Source organism: Glycine max, chromosome 14, assembly GCF_000004515.6.
Source record: "Glycine max cultivar Williams 82 chromosome 14, Glycine_max_v4.0, whole genome shotgun sequence".
In the NCBI taxonomy this organism is placed as follows: domain Eukaryota; kingdom Viridiplantae; phylum Streptophyta; class Magnoliopsida; order Fabales; family Fabaceae; genus Glycine; species Glycine max.
In genome coordinates this window covers 5,695,654-5,710,163 of record NC_038250.2, presented here as the reverse complement: position 1 = coordinate 5,710,163, position 14,510 = coordinate 5,695,654, and the positions used below count along the sequence as shown (strand labels likewise).

Here is a 14,510-nt window from a genome sequence, read left to right as displayed (position 1 = left end):
AACAAATTTGTCACTAAAATAATTGCCAACCTGAATTGTCAGCATATGGACATATTTGTCATAATATTTTTTTGACTTTTCGTCTTCTCACACTCTGCTGATAAATATGTCCCTAAAAGATGAAAAATGTAAAATTTAATCCCGAAAGTATTATTTTAATTTCCTTGTCAAACCTAAATCTTTGTTGTTAAAAAAAAATCTTATATCCTATAATTTTATCAAATTTCTATTAAATTTATCACTTTTAATCTTTAAAATTATTTCATATCTCAATTTCAACTTAAGTATCTTTATATTTAGATTGAAAATAATATGCCAGGAGTTTTGAGTAGAAAAAATACAATCGATCGAGGGACCAAATTTATTTATTTATTTATTTAAAAATAATAATTTAATCAACTATTTTTTTTTAAAAAAAAGTCTCACAAAATTTAAACTAGATAAAGCTAAAGTGAAATTATAAGTCTTTTTCTTTAATCAATAAAATGTATATATATACCTCAAATATGAAAGAATCTTTTGGATAAATCTTATGTGTTTCTACTCTAGACAATACTTATTATACATTATATGAATGAAATGAAAACAATTACTAACAAATAAAGAACCCAAATAAATTTAAATAAAAAATATAATAATGCCCAAACTAATACAAAGGTTAACTTCAAAATAAAATAAAAAAATTAATACAGAGGTTTATTCTTTGCTTTTGAGACATAGAGTTCTATTTCTCGTTGATTTAAGGGTTGCAGCGACCTTGTATTCCATTTGACATATCGTGATAGAGTACTTAATAAAGATTAATAATTAATTGAAAAAATAAAAAATTTCAAGAAATAAAAGGCTTTTATTTTTTTAAATGGTAACTCAATTTTTTTATATCATAAAACTAAAAAAATTTATTTTATTTTGGAAAATAAGTAATTATATTGATTAATTAAAAAACTAATTAACAATTTGATAGATGAATAAATAGATAGATAATCAAAGTATAAGAGTTCAAATCTTAAGCTATATTTTATTGTTTTTCTTAATACCTTTTTTCGTAGTTTCTCTTTTACCCAATTCATTATTAACGTCCACATATATTTATTGTACTTTTTATACTTTCGGGGACTAAGGGTGTGTTTGGTTTGCATTTTCATTTTCTGTTTTCATTTTTTGAAAACTGTTTTCATTTTTAAAAGATTAGAATTCTAAAAACATGTTTGGTTTGACTTCTTGTTTTTTGTTTTCAATAAATAAAAACATTGAAAATGCGTTTTCAAAAGGAAATATATTTTTAGATTTGCTTAAAATTGCATTCATTGCCACCGCGTTTTCAATTGAAAATATTGAAAACAAGATTTTATTGTTTCCAGTTTTTGATTCGTTTGGAAAAATATTTTCACTGAAAATGAAAACAGAAATCCAACCAAACACATCTACTTCACCATTTTTTATTTCCAGTGAAAACGAACACAGAAAACAATCAAACCAAACATCTCCTAAATTTTGCATTTTCATCTTTTAAGGACGCATTTGTCAGCGGAGTGAGAAGATGAAAAGTCAAAAAAATATTATAACAAATATGCCCAATGCTGGCAATCCACGTTGACAATTATTTTAATGACAAATTTGTCTCTCTTCATGTCACGTAGGCTATTTTATTAACGGTGACGGACAGAAGTTAATGACCGGATATATTTGTTACACTTTAAGGGACTAAATTTTGTATTTTCATCTTTTAAGAACACATTTATCAGGGAATTACACATTGAGAAACAAAAGTGACTATTTATCCTTTTTATAATGTAAAAAAGGTAAAGATATATTTGCTTTTCAAATTTCTATGTTCTCTAGAAAAAAAATAAGAATACTGTATAAATATATATGTTATGATGGATGGTGCAAGTATGGTTTTAAACTAAAATTGCAATGAGTTATAAAACTTTTATATTATGAAAAAATATAATTAATGCGATTATCATTACTATTACAATGCAATTATTGTGAATCAAAATACTTTGAAGTTGAGGTTGCAACTGTTATTGCAATAATGTAGAGTTACACACTTATTTCATAGCTTGGTAATGGAGGGAGTGGAAGATTTCCATTCCACCACATGAACCTGTCAATCTTAATCATAGGCAAATAAGAGTTGGCATTTAGAGCGTGTGAGATACTCTTAAACCAAATAGTACACACTACACACCAACGTTTTGCACTGTCTCTCTTTTTATTGCAGCACCATCCAACCCTTCTCTTCTAAGTGACCAACTTCATTTCATTTCTCACACATGGCGAGGCCTCTTCTCAGTAATCTTCTACTCTCCTCCATGCCCATCTCCACACTTTTCTTAGCTATACTCTCAGTCTTGTGTGTATTTTCCATCATCACTTTTCTCTGTGGTTCTGACAAACTGAAGAACCTCCACAAAGAAGCAGAGAAAGCAACAACAAGATCATCGAATTCGAAGGAGCACAAACTGATTTCGAAGCTGAACAGCAATATTAATAACAGGGCACTCTCCATGGTGAAGATGATTTCTTGGAGGAAAGTGCGGGAGGGAGAAGTGGAGGGAGATTACAGTGACCAAGATGAAGAAGCCCTTTGGAGGAAGAACATCTTGATGGGAGAAAAGTGTCGTCCTCTTAACTTTTCTGGGAAGTTTGAGAATGATTCTGAAGAGAAAAGTTAACACTTCTTGATTTGTGTTTCGGAGATGAGTATGGCTAGAAATTGTATTTGTGTGGCTTCAATTAGAACTTGCTAACTAATTGCTCAGATTTTGCACGGTATCTAGAGTTTGCTACTATATTGTAACATAGGAAATAAACTTAGCAACTTTTTCTGGTGTGGAAGTATGGGCTTTGCAGGATTAGACACAGAATTTAGAAACTTTTCCTTGACGTATAATGGGAATGATTTCTTCTTGGTCTTATTCTTCTTTAAATTTCTTTTTAATTATGTTCTTGGGTTTTTATAATTTATAGAAGGAAATGGTAGAAATAAAAGTATCTAGCTGACACTTTTCATTGTTGATTGAGTTTGTTGCCATATAATTCGAAATGAATTGATCAAATTAATTGCCCAGCTCTCAAGTTGCCATGATAAATCTCTTGTCTATCAAGAATGAATGAATGCAAATGGAATGAAAAAAAGAAAAAATTGAATATTATTTTAGATAATGCTTAAATGAGCAAAACTCACCTTTACATGAATACAATTGTATCTTATATAACTAATACTAATAAGTTGTTACATAATTGGTTACAAGAATAACTAACTTGTAACTAATTAAATTAATAACTAACTTGTAACTAGCTAAACTAATAACTAACTAATGCTAGTCATCTATATCTTTAATACCCCGCAAGTGGGAAGGTGTTTACACTTCGAGCTTGGAGAAGATAATACATCTACATCATAGAAAATGAAAATAAAGTCTGAAAAAATTGAAATATAACTAAACATGTCGAAAATACATCAATCAAAATAGAAATCTAGAAACAAATCAAAGTATAGGTTCGGCAATGGTGCATAGCTCCTAGAAGTCTTCGATCAACATTTGCTTTTTCAATCTTCTTCCAAGAGTTCAAAGCAAGCATCAAAGCAAGCAAAGGCAACAACAAGACCATTTGGCATAAGCTCAAAACATCAAAGCTTAACCATCAAGAGCAAAAGCTAAAATCAATGCTTAACCCCTCAAGGGAGAAGCAAAACAACAATTCAATGCTTAATCATCCATAACAAAAACTCAAACAATGCTTAATCACCATGGACAAAAGCTTACATCAACATAAAGCATAAAAAAAATAGAAGAACACAAAATTTGTATTCATGTCATAACATGACAGAAACACATGACATAAACTAAAATAATCAAAACAAGCCTAAAAGGTTGAAAACAATAAGTCAAAACAGGTCAAATATCAATGAAACAATGAAAGATGAATCACTAGACAATTGGTGTGCAACTTTCTGAAATAGTGCAGGACTTCAAATAATAGTCAATATCTTCCAAATCTTTAGAAGCATTTAATCAAACACCTTGTAGGCAAAAACTGGGCAGTGCTTTTGTTGGCCCCACACGCCAAAATCCACATCTGCCTCGGGGTACAACAGTATAATCTTCATAACATTAATGCTACCATAAGTTGCAGCAACCATCAAATAGGTTTTGTGCTCAAGAACAAATTGCTTCGATCCGTTTTGTTGGCCATACCAGAGCCCAACCTCATTGATCGAAGAAAAATCCTTCTCTGAAAGCCCCTTGAAGCCTTCAATGTCATTGTTAGCAAACTGGAAAAAGAATCTTCAGTATTAATAGTTAGGGATTTCATTTCTTTATCGTTAGCTGTGATTTTTACTCCTAAAGGGAAGACGAAGTTGAAGGAGATTTTGATTTCTCTGGACCACCTCACATGCCTTCAATTAACGATTACAGGTGGAGGCAGTGGCGATCATTAAGTTTAAAAATTGAAAGAATCCCTTCTCTGAAGCCAATTGAACCAAAAAGGAACTTGCAGTGAAGAGCCATGAGTTGGAGATCGGGAAAAAGAATTGAAATAGAAAAAAAAAAGACCAACAAATTTATGTTTTGATTTTCTTGGGAGCGAGAAAGAAAAAAATGGAAAGTAGATAATAAAATAAAGATGAACAAAGCAGTCGAAAAATTATGGGTGGAAAGTGGTATTGCTCTGAATCTCATGTTTACTAATGAATGCAAATGGAAGAGAGAGAGAATGGAAAGAAGGAAATATCTCAAATGAGCAAAATTTACTATTACATAAATATATATTGTGCCTTATATAACTAATGCTAGTGAGTTATTAATGCTAGTGAGTTATTACATAATTGATTTCAAGAGTAATTAATTTGTAACTAACTAAATTAATAACTAATTTGTAATTAATTAAAACTAATTAATGCTAGTAATATATATCTCTAACATTACATAGACACACTTAACTGAAGCGGGATTGTTTTGTGTGAACGGTGAAAAAAACTTTCATTTTCTCACTCTCTACACCGTTGACTTGTGCAAGTCTTTCTATCATGTAATTGTTGCTTAATGTATTAGGATTAAGGGTTTTTTTTCCATTTTTGACGATTAAACATTTAGAATCTGTTATGTGTACCTTTGCAGCTTTGATTTTCTTTTAGTAGTGACCATATGCTTGTAGTTTGATTTGGTGGTTGTAGAATGTGGCCATTGTTCTGGACATTTCATTCATTGTAAGCTTTTAAAATATTTATATCACAAAATTGATAAAAACAATCTCAAAGTTTGTTTCTGAAGATGAGTTTTAGATTACAGAGAATTTTTTTAGAGAGAGAATTGAAGAAGAATCAATGCCTAACTTAAAAAGTAGCTGAGCTATTATAGTGATTTTTACAAATGAACAATACACAATTTTAATAGTTTGTTACAATTGTTTTAACTACCAGCTTAAAAAATAGAAAGACTTAGAAAATAGAGGTTTTAGTTATGTGAACGAACTAATCAACAAACATGTTAATAAATAGGTTAAAATGACTTTAGATGACAGTTTTGCATGAAGAAAAAAAGTAAAATTAATAGATTCCACTTTTTTCTTTATTTTTATTTTGAGTGTTTTTTTCCATTTAAAAAACTTAGAGATTTCCACACATTGAATGATCCCCGCCCCATGAGTCTCTCCATTGTTTTAATTGGATGGTACAAGTAACTCTCAATGTTATATTAAGAACTCTCTACTCTAAACATTTTTTATGGGAGATTAACCTAATTGACTCATAGGATTATTATGATAATAAAACTCTTTCATTATTTAACAAAATTGTATACTTAACATTCAAACTAAAATTATTAATTAAAATAAAATAATACCATATCATATAATAGTTTATTGATATACTTATTTTTTTTCTTTACCATATCATATTATTTATTATATTTATATTTTCTCTATGAAGAATGCCTACCAATCATTTTTATTTTAAAAAATGTGATTCTTTGGTGTTGTGTAGTAGTGAAAATTGTTAAGTGCTATCATTTTAATTTCTACAAATGAATGAGGAGAATATTTTTATATTTATAATTATATACATTAAAATAACTTTATCATATTTTTTCAACAAATCAAATTATTTCAAAAATATAAAAATAACATTTAATTTGATTTAAATTTAAATTTAAAGATGATAGTATAATTATAATAATATTTTGAAAACAATAAAATTTCTGAGAAATTAAAATGAATGTAATTTATTTTGATTTTTTTACTTAAATTTATTTTGAATTTAGAGATAATAACATGGTTATAACAATAATTAACACAATTTATTTGAATTTAAAATAATATTATTTATAATTTATCAATAAATAAAATTTATTTAAATTTTAATAATAGTAATAATAATAATTTTAAAAAATATAAAATCTTAAAAATCATTCTCACAAGTTGTATAGGAAAACTACTGTGTAAGGGACTAAGGGTTTTAGTGGGCCTATCATTTTTCGTCTACTCGGTCCACTACACGCCCACGTAAAGCCTGACCCAATTCGCCCTCTCCCGGCCGCTCGAAACATATCAGACTAAGCTCTGTCCAAGTGAGGGGCTATTGGCAATCCAAAATTTCTTTGAATGATACAAAACTTTCTTTCAATTTTTTTTCTTGTGTTAATATACTCATTTCATTTTTTAAAGATTCAATTTAATATTTATTTTATTTATTAGGTTTGATGTGGTCATTTTATTTTAAAAATTTTCAATTAAGTTTTTTTTATAATGGTATCAATTTGGAATTATTTAAAACCAAAACTAATCCTATTTTTCTAGATGTTAGGAGCTGAAGAAAAATAGGACCAAATTAAACCTAAAAATAAACTAGAGGATTAAAATAATAATTAAACTTAATATAATATAAAAAAAATGGTCATGTATTTGCAGAAAGAAGTTTAAACTAAAAAAATTTAACTTTTACATGCAAAAAATATTAATAAATTCTATGAAAATGAAAATAGAAAATGTTGAATTAAAATATAAGTAAATTTTACTACTAAAATAAATAAATGAAGCATTTACAATTTGAATGTTTAATAATTGATGTAAGAGCTCGGTGCATAATGCGCAACAGTGTGGTTAATCGTCATGATGCAACGGACATGTTGCACACTGTTCACTCACATGCATCGATAATCGCATTAATACGATTCTCAATAATCCGTGTGGGCTTGATGAATGATGCATAACAGTGCGATAAACCATTATCATGCAACAGACATATTGTCGTCTATAATGTATGCAATTGTTGCACATTGTTCACTCACATGCATCGAGAATCTCATAGTACAAGTAGATGGTACATGGCTTTACGAAAAGTATATTGACACATTATTGATAACTACAGCACACGACAATGCTAACCATATATTCCCAATTGCCTACGCCATTGTAGAAGGAGAGACAACTTCCTGTTGGGGTTTTTGCTAAAGAAGTTGAGAAGGCATTCCGCAAAGTAACATTTCTCTCATTTCAGATAGGCAACCCTTGATTTTAAGTGCCTACAACAATCCAAGTAACTTACACGTCCAGGACACATCCTATTTTGTCTGTGCCACATTGCAAAAAATTTCCTTCACGCTGACTTAAATTGCACATTTGAAGAAACCACTTATGCAGGCTGGTGAGAATCTATAATATTTTATTTCTTCGTTGAACTTTACTTTGAATCAAATTTCATAAGGTATTAAATTGATTGAATATTTACCGGATACGCATACACAGAAAAGATGCACTAGCAACATCTTTAAGCCAAATGCAACTGAATGGTTTGATAGGTCACCCAATAAATGTTGGGTACAAATGTACAATGTTTCGATGAGCGGAAAAGTTGGGGACATATGACTACAAATTTGTTTGAGTAGGTCAATTCCATATTCAAAAGCACAAGACATTTGTCGATGTCATCTTTGGTTGGTTGAGGAGATGTATTTCAAGACTATAAAACTCTTTGCTATTAGAAGTCAACAAACCCACACAATGATCAACTCTGGCTCATAGTATTCCGAAGCTCCGAGGCAATGAATAATGATTAGCAAGAATCATGACATACTTAATGAATTTGACATACACAACCACACATTTATTGTAACAGAGACCTAAGTCACACTTCAAACATCAGATCACTTGGAATGTGGGTCATGTTACAATCCCAAAATTATAATGTGGTGAATATCAGGTTAAACATTTATCATGTTCTCACGTCATGGTTACATATATTTGTCAATGTTGATCCCATGAATTAATGTGGTGAATATCAGGTTAAACATTTATCATGTTCTCACGTCATGGCTACATGTATCTGTCAATGTTGATCCCATGAATTATGTGCCGTCGCTATTCACTTCACAAAACATTTTGGCAAGACTATGAAGGAGATTAGCGGGGTTTTAATCGAAGGAAAAGGAGCATCCGATTTCACTTTCATGCTGAGACGAGCGAAGACGAAAATCAATGGAAAACTAGAAGAGAAAAACGTAACGTAAAATCTGAACAAGAGCATAACAGAAACAATTGTCTCAACATACCTTCATCTTTAGCTTTTCCTCGGATAAATATTATTGTTTATGTATTTTATTTATGATATAATATTTCTCTATAAATAAATTGTTAAACAAAAAATATTATTATTTTTTAAAAAAAATTGAATGACAAACAAAAAATTATATTTAATAAAATAATAATATTAAAAGTTTTATTTTTTTATTAATGCAAAAATAATATTTAAAAAAAGTCAACAATTTTTTTTAAAAATTAAAATGTTAACTAAAAAATTTTTATTTTTTAAAAAATAAAAAAATAACCCCTTGAAAAGTGGGGTTGCCAAATCCTGATTTCTGACTGTCCCATCAAAGTGGTACAATTGTCCCAACAAACGCGTGTATATTGAGATTTAATAAAAGAGAGGGTGTATAGTTTAATAAAAATTCTACCATTTTTTTGTTAAATGGCAATAGGAGACGTGATGACATCATACCAAGATTTTGCGGTGAGAAAAAAAATTCTAAACAACCAAGGCAATGAGGATAAAATTCGAAGCAATAATCTTCTAACCATATCACTACAAATAAATGCATGTATATACATATCTAAGCTCTCATAGTGAAGTAGGCTACACATTACAGAACAAAATTAACATACTTCAGAAGCACCAGAACGAAACTATGAGGGTGTTATTGCTCTGCCTTGCCTCTTGCTTCTGAGTTCTTCCCTTGGTCACGATTTTGCTTCTACTTAAATAATTACAAGGAAGAAAGTACCCTTATTGACTATAGTAACTATTGAGCAGCTCCTACTACATGAATTTCTTCATTTTCCATTGGGCTAAAACTCACTCGTTTCTGCAAAACCATAACATTCAAAAAATAACACATTAGCACAATCCCCTGAAGAATCGCATATTACTCAGAAAATTAAATGTATTGCTAGGAAACTACATGCATTTGAAATGTTTCTTTCTTTCTTTCTTTTTTACTCTTATTTTAATACACCAACTCTCACCAAGTCTACGTCTCCGATAATTATTTTTGTGGATTTATATGGCCACAACCAGTAAACGACGAGTACTATAATTGAGCGCACATGTAATACTAACAAAAATGTGAATTATTTTTTAGTGGCGTGTTTGATTTTACATAAACTTCCAAAATCATGTTTGTTTCCCTCAACGCGACTTCATTTTCCATTGTGCCGCTATTATGTTTGGTATTGTTTTGTTTCAGACCAAGTTTAATTTGAAGTCTTATTTCTAATTCTTTATTCTAAAACCAACATTTCGCTATTTTTGCTACAAATAGATAAATGTATTCAAAAAAATAATTTTCATTTAATATTATATTGTTATTTTAGTCATATTTAATATTTAAATTGGGGAAAAATAGAAGTATAAACCAAAAAAATATTTTTTTATTAAATACTATCAAAACTACATATACTATATTAAAATCACTTTCAAATAAATAAATGATTTTAAACATAGATTAATTTTCTCAAATTTTCCTTTAACTGAGATTAATTTATCGAAGCAAGTCCATCACATTCAAGCAAATAGTAAAACGTTAATGTACACTGAAATACTCTCTACACTTTAGATATCAGAAAGTAGAAAATTGTTGTCCTCATTTAAAAAAGCATTCGCAATTAATTAAAAAGCCAAAACATATTAGACTTATGGAGTGTTTGGACACGCGTTTTCAACACTCATTTTCCCCGTGTTTTCACATCAAATGAAAAAAAAAATGCAGAAACTACTATTTGTGATTTCTAACTTGATGCAAATCTTTCCGGATACAGTGAATGTTTGGTAAGACGACAAGGATCCACATTCAGTACAAAATCACATCAAAATCAACTTTAACGACTTCAAGAATTCACGTTCAGTGCAAAACGTATTAGACTTATGTATATGTTACCAAACACATTAGTAGAACTAAACAAGCATTTAATACGAATTTGAGTTACGGTGCTTATTTGAACTTATAAGTCAACTTATTAAAACAAAGTATGGCTTGTATTAAAATAGTTTGATTCTATTTCCTCAGACATTATAAAAAGAACATATATATAATAAGTAGGTACTTAATCAGAGATTATTTAAAAAAACAACTTTGTAAGAAGATTTTTTGAAGAAAAAGCAACTATAAAGGTAATGAAAAGTTCAACTTGTGAAGTATAAACGCTTAAAATAGTAAACTATGATCCCATGAAATCCGGTACAGGAAAACGACCCTGTCTAAGCAACCACATGCCATTTCGCGTACGTCGACATCAGCATGAATCGACGCCTTAATTAGCGCCCGTGAACGCAAACGGCCAAACTAATACGAAAGTTCAACCCATTTTCAAAGATTCAAGAATAATATGTTTTATATTTATAATATCTTAAATAATAGTAATAATTTAAAAAAAGAAAACAATATGTTTTTGTAGCTGTACTTAACGTTAAACTTAGTTTTAGTCTACTTTCAAATTGGTAGATGAAATCAATTCTCTTTTGTTTTTTATTCATAAAAATTGAAAATAGATATAAGAAATTTTACGGTCATTCACGTATTCAGCTCAACGAATTAACTAGATCCTCGGTATCTGATGTTGAATCCTACCGATAAAGCGTATGGTTTTTGTTCCTTTCTACCAATTATGAAGGTATCAGAATTAGTTATTAAAAAGACAAAAATTATAAGACTGAGTTCATTAATAAAGTAAGGGATTAAAACAAAATTTGACAACTAACCATAGTTAATGTGAATGAAATTAGACTCAATTCAATTTTGTTAACGAAAGTCTTGAGTTCCAGCTACGGGATGAAAAAAAATATTTTTTCGTAAAATAAAATAATAAATAAACCAAGATAATAGCAAAAGAAACACATACCCCACGTGGTTTGTGATTGTACACCGTCTTTGCGCCACCTTCCTCCGCCACCGCCGCAACGCCACCACCCTCGCCGGCATTGGTTCCCACATACAAACTCATGATTTTCTCCGCCACCTCGGACCCGTCGGTGCTCTCCTCCATCAACTTGTCCAAATGGGCCTTGGGGAGCCTCATCTTGACCCTCATGGGCCCATCGGAGCCCATCTTCGGGCCCTGCCTGGCGAGAGGGAGGTCCGAAACGGAGCGTTTGGAGAGCATGAGAAGCTCGAGCCTATCCGAGGCGTTCATGCCGCGTATCCCACTGGATCGCACCCTCCTCGGTAGCGCCGTTTTTTCCTCTTCGGGCTGAATCTTCGGTAACTCAACGAGAAAGTAAATCTTTTTGGGCTTCAATTCCTGGTATGGCTCCAAGGGTTTGGCCCGAAGCCCGAAATGTTTCACCGCTTCGGAGTCCAGCAAAACGTGACCGGGGTAGTCCTTTACGACGTCGTTTGCTCTCGCTGGAGTCTTCAGCTTGAACGTTTCTCCATCCACCTTCATCACCTTGGTCTTTTTACTCCTTCCCATGGTGTTCCCCATAGCTTCAAGCTTTCTCTTCTGTTCCTTTTACTCTTTGGATTTTTTCTCTGTCTTTGGTTGATTTTGCGAAATTAAGGTACGTGTTCTTTTCTTCTTTTTTTTTTTTTCCTCACCGAGTTTTGTGGGGTGTATTTATATTGGGATTATGGGAGGGATGCTTTGGTAGCAAGGGGTTGACAATTTCAAAATAATTATAAATTATGGGATTGCATGCCTGAATTGGTGGAATATTCTTATTTCCTACGTTCTCCTATACAAGAAAAAAAAAATCACACTAATTAAAAAATAAATTAATCATATTTAATTACGTCAATTTTATTTAAAAAATAAGTTTTTAAATTTATTTTGATTAAAATTTAATATTAACAACAAAACATAATCATTAAATCTAAATTTTTAATTAAATTAAAGATAATTTAAAGATAATAACATTAAATAAAAAAATTATGTTTAAAATCAAGAAAATACATATTTTTCTTATATTTAAAATCAAAAGAAATATGTGTAAAATAAAATAAAAAACGGTTAATTTAGTGATATGAAAAGGTAAATAGTAGTGGAAAAACTGTGGTTGTTAGGGGATAAGCACTAGTTTGGTTGGGTTATAACAAAAGTTGTGGGTTAGGCCAAACCAAGCTTAAATCTTAATCAATGTCATTGTAGTATTGTACTACCCATTTGAGAAAAAGAAGTGGGGTACCCTCATATTCTTTTCATATGTGGTTTATCTACCTGTCAAGGGAAGTTGCGTTTAAAAGATAGATGATGACGTTGGATATTGTCAAAAAAGAGAAACACTTAATGCTTTATTCAATTTCGGAAGCCACGAGATAAATCATAAATTGTTCATGATGCATATAATTGAAATTTTTAATTGCAAAAATTATATTGTAATTAAGATTTATAATAAAAATATTTTAAATCTAAAATTTATATTTTAAATTTATAATAAATAGTTTAATTTGTGATAAAAAAATTGTACAATTATAGACATTTTTTCTAAAAGAAAAGCAATTGAAATTTCACTTAAAAATAGAGATAAAATATTATAGATTTAAGAGGGATAAGAACGTGAGAAGAGAAGATCATGTATACATATACAAGTAGGAGGATTACAGTTAAGAATATATAAAATAATGAATTAATATTTGAAATATAAATTAAAAAATAGAAAACAAATAATATGTGCAATATAACTTTAAAAAATATTTAAAATATCTATTTTAAAAGGTAAAAAAAAAAAGAGTAAAATTCTTAACTTTATATACACAATTTAGAAAGTCACACCTTCTAGTATTTCAAGTCATAATTTAAGACTAATACAAATAGACGCAAAAGAATGAATTAAATTCGACGAAGGGGGAACAAATCCTTATTTTCTTTAGGGCAAAATGAACTTAATTTGATCAGTGGTAAAATATCTTAAGCTGTATGAAATACTGCACTAGTGTGGATTCAAGCCGAACATGATTATGAAAAGACCTTGAGGCAGAAAGTGGCTCGATCACGGCCCACGGGCTGCACCACCATACTCATTACACATTTACACGTATTTAACATGCTTCACGCCTTTTATGGAAAAAAAGGAAAATGGTGGAAATGGTTCCTCCATCGTTAACATAGCCCTACACTGTATCATTATTGTTAAGACTTTAGGGAGTTTTGGGACACCTTAAAGGTATAAACATTTTTATTGATACTTTATTTTTTCTATTTATTACTTTATTAGTATTTTTATCATCTCACATCATTAATATATTAACTATTCAGATGTAGAAACTCCTTCGAGTGTTCAAAGATCTCTTTCCAATTGGCAATCTCTTTTGGGTTTTTACTTTATTATAGTGTGCCCATGCTGCTGCAGTCTCTAGTCTCAAGTTGGTAGTAGGCATTCCCATTAGACAATTTTTCTTAATGGATAAGAACATCGACTTCGAGGGTACCTTTTTTTTTTACTTTATAAAAGTATAAAACTAAAATTGCTCTGCTTTTCGTAACAATGGGTGACGGGCTGTTGGCGTTGGAGAGGTGCTGTTCACACTCACACCATACGTAAGATGCTTCTGTCTAACGTTGACCACATGAACTTCCAAATTTGTGTTCATTTTTCATTTATATCAATATTTGTATTGGTTTATGCTGTTTTTTTGTCCTATTTAGATTTAAATAATCCGACGCCTACATGTATATTATATTATTTTATAACTTTTTATGATGACGACATCATATTTTTATTATTATTTAACATCTTATTAATATACTTATACTTTTAGTTAATTATTTATACAAAAATGAAAGTTGTATAACTAATATATATATATATATATATATATATATATATATATATATTATTTTCTCTAATTCTTTATGTCTTTTCTTTCTACTTTGTAGGTAAATATTAAAGAGCAACAATATGAAACTGTTCCGGAACAAAATGAAAATAATTATTAACACATCATTTATACAGATATAGTTTAATCTTCATTATTAATAGTATATTTTGATGAGTTAGAGATCTACTAACT

At 29.9% G+C, this 14,510-nt stretch overlaps 2 protein-coding genes across 2 annotated transcripts; one reads left to right on the top strand and one right to left on the bottom strand.

The window, feature by feature from the left end:
* The first annotated feature begins 2,149 nt into the window (after positions 1-2,149).
* Positions 2,150-3,002, top strand: LOC100306285 (uncharacterized). Its single transcript, NM_001249554.3, has one exon. It carries the CDS (start codon positions 2,280-2,282, stop codon positions 2,679-2,681), a length of 402 nt encoding a protein of 133 aa, NP_001236483.1. The 5' UTR covers positions 2,150-2,279; the 3' UTR covers positions 2,682-3,002.
* A 6,060-nt stretch (positions 3,003-9,062) lies between these two features.
* Positions 9,063-12,144, bottom strand: LOC100783912 (uncharacterized protein At1g66480). Its single transcript, XM_003544197.5, has 2 exons — positions 11,404-12,144; positions 9,063-9,371 (listed from the first exon to the last, which is right to left on the bottom strand). The coding sequence occupies exons 1-2, from the start codon at positions 11,983-11,985 to the stop codon at positions 9,309-9,311; spliced, it is 645 nt and encodes a 214-aa protein (XP_003544245.1). The 5' UTR covers positions 11,986-12,144; the 3' UTR covers positions 9,063-9,308.
* Between the last annotated feature and the right edge of the window lie 2,366 nt (positions 12,145-14,510).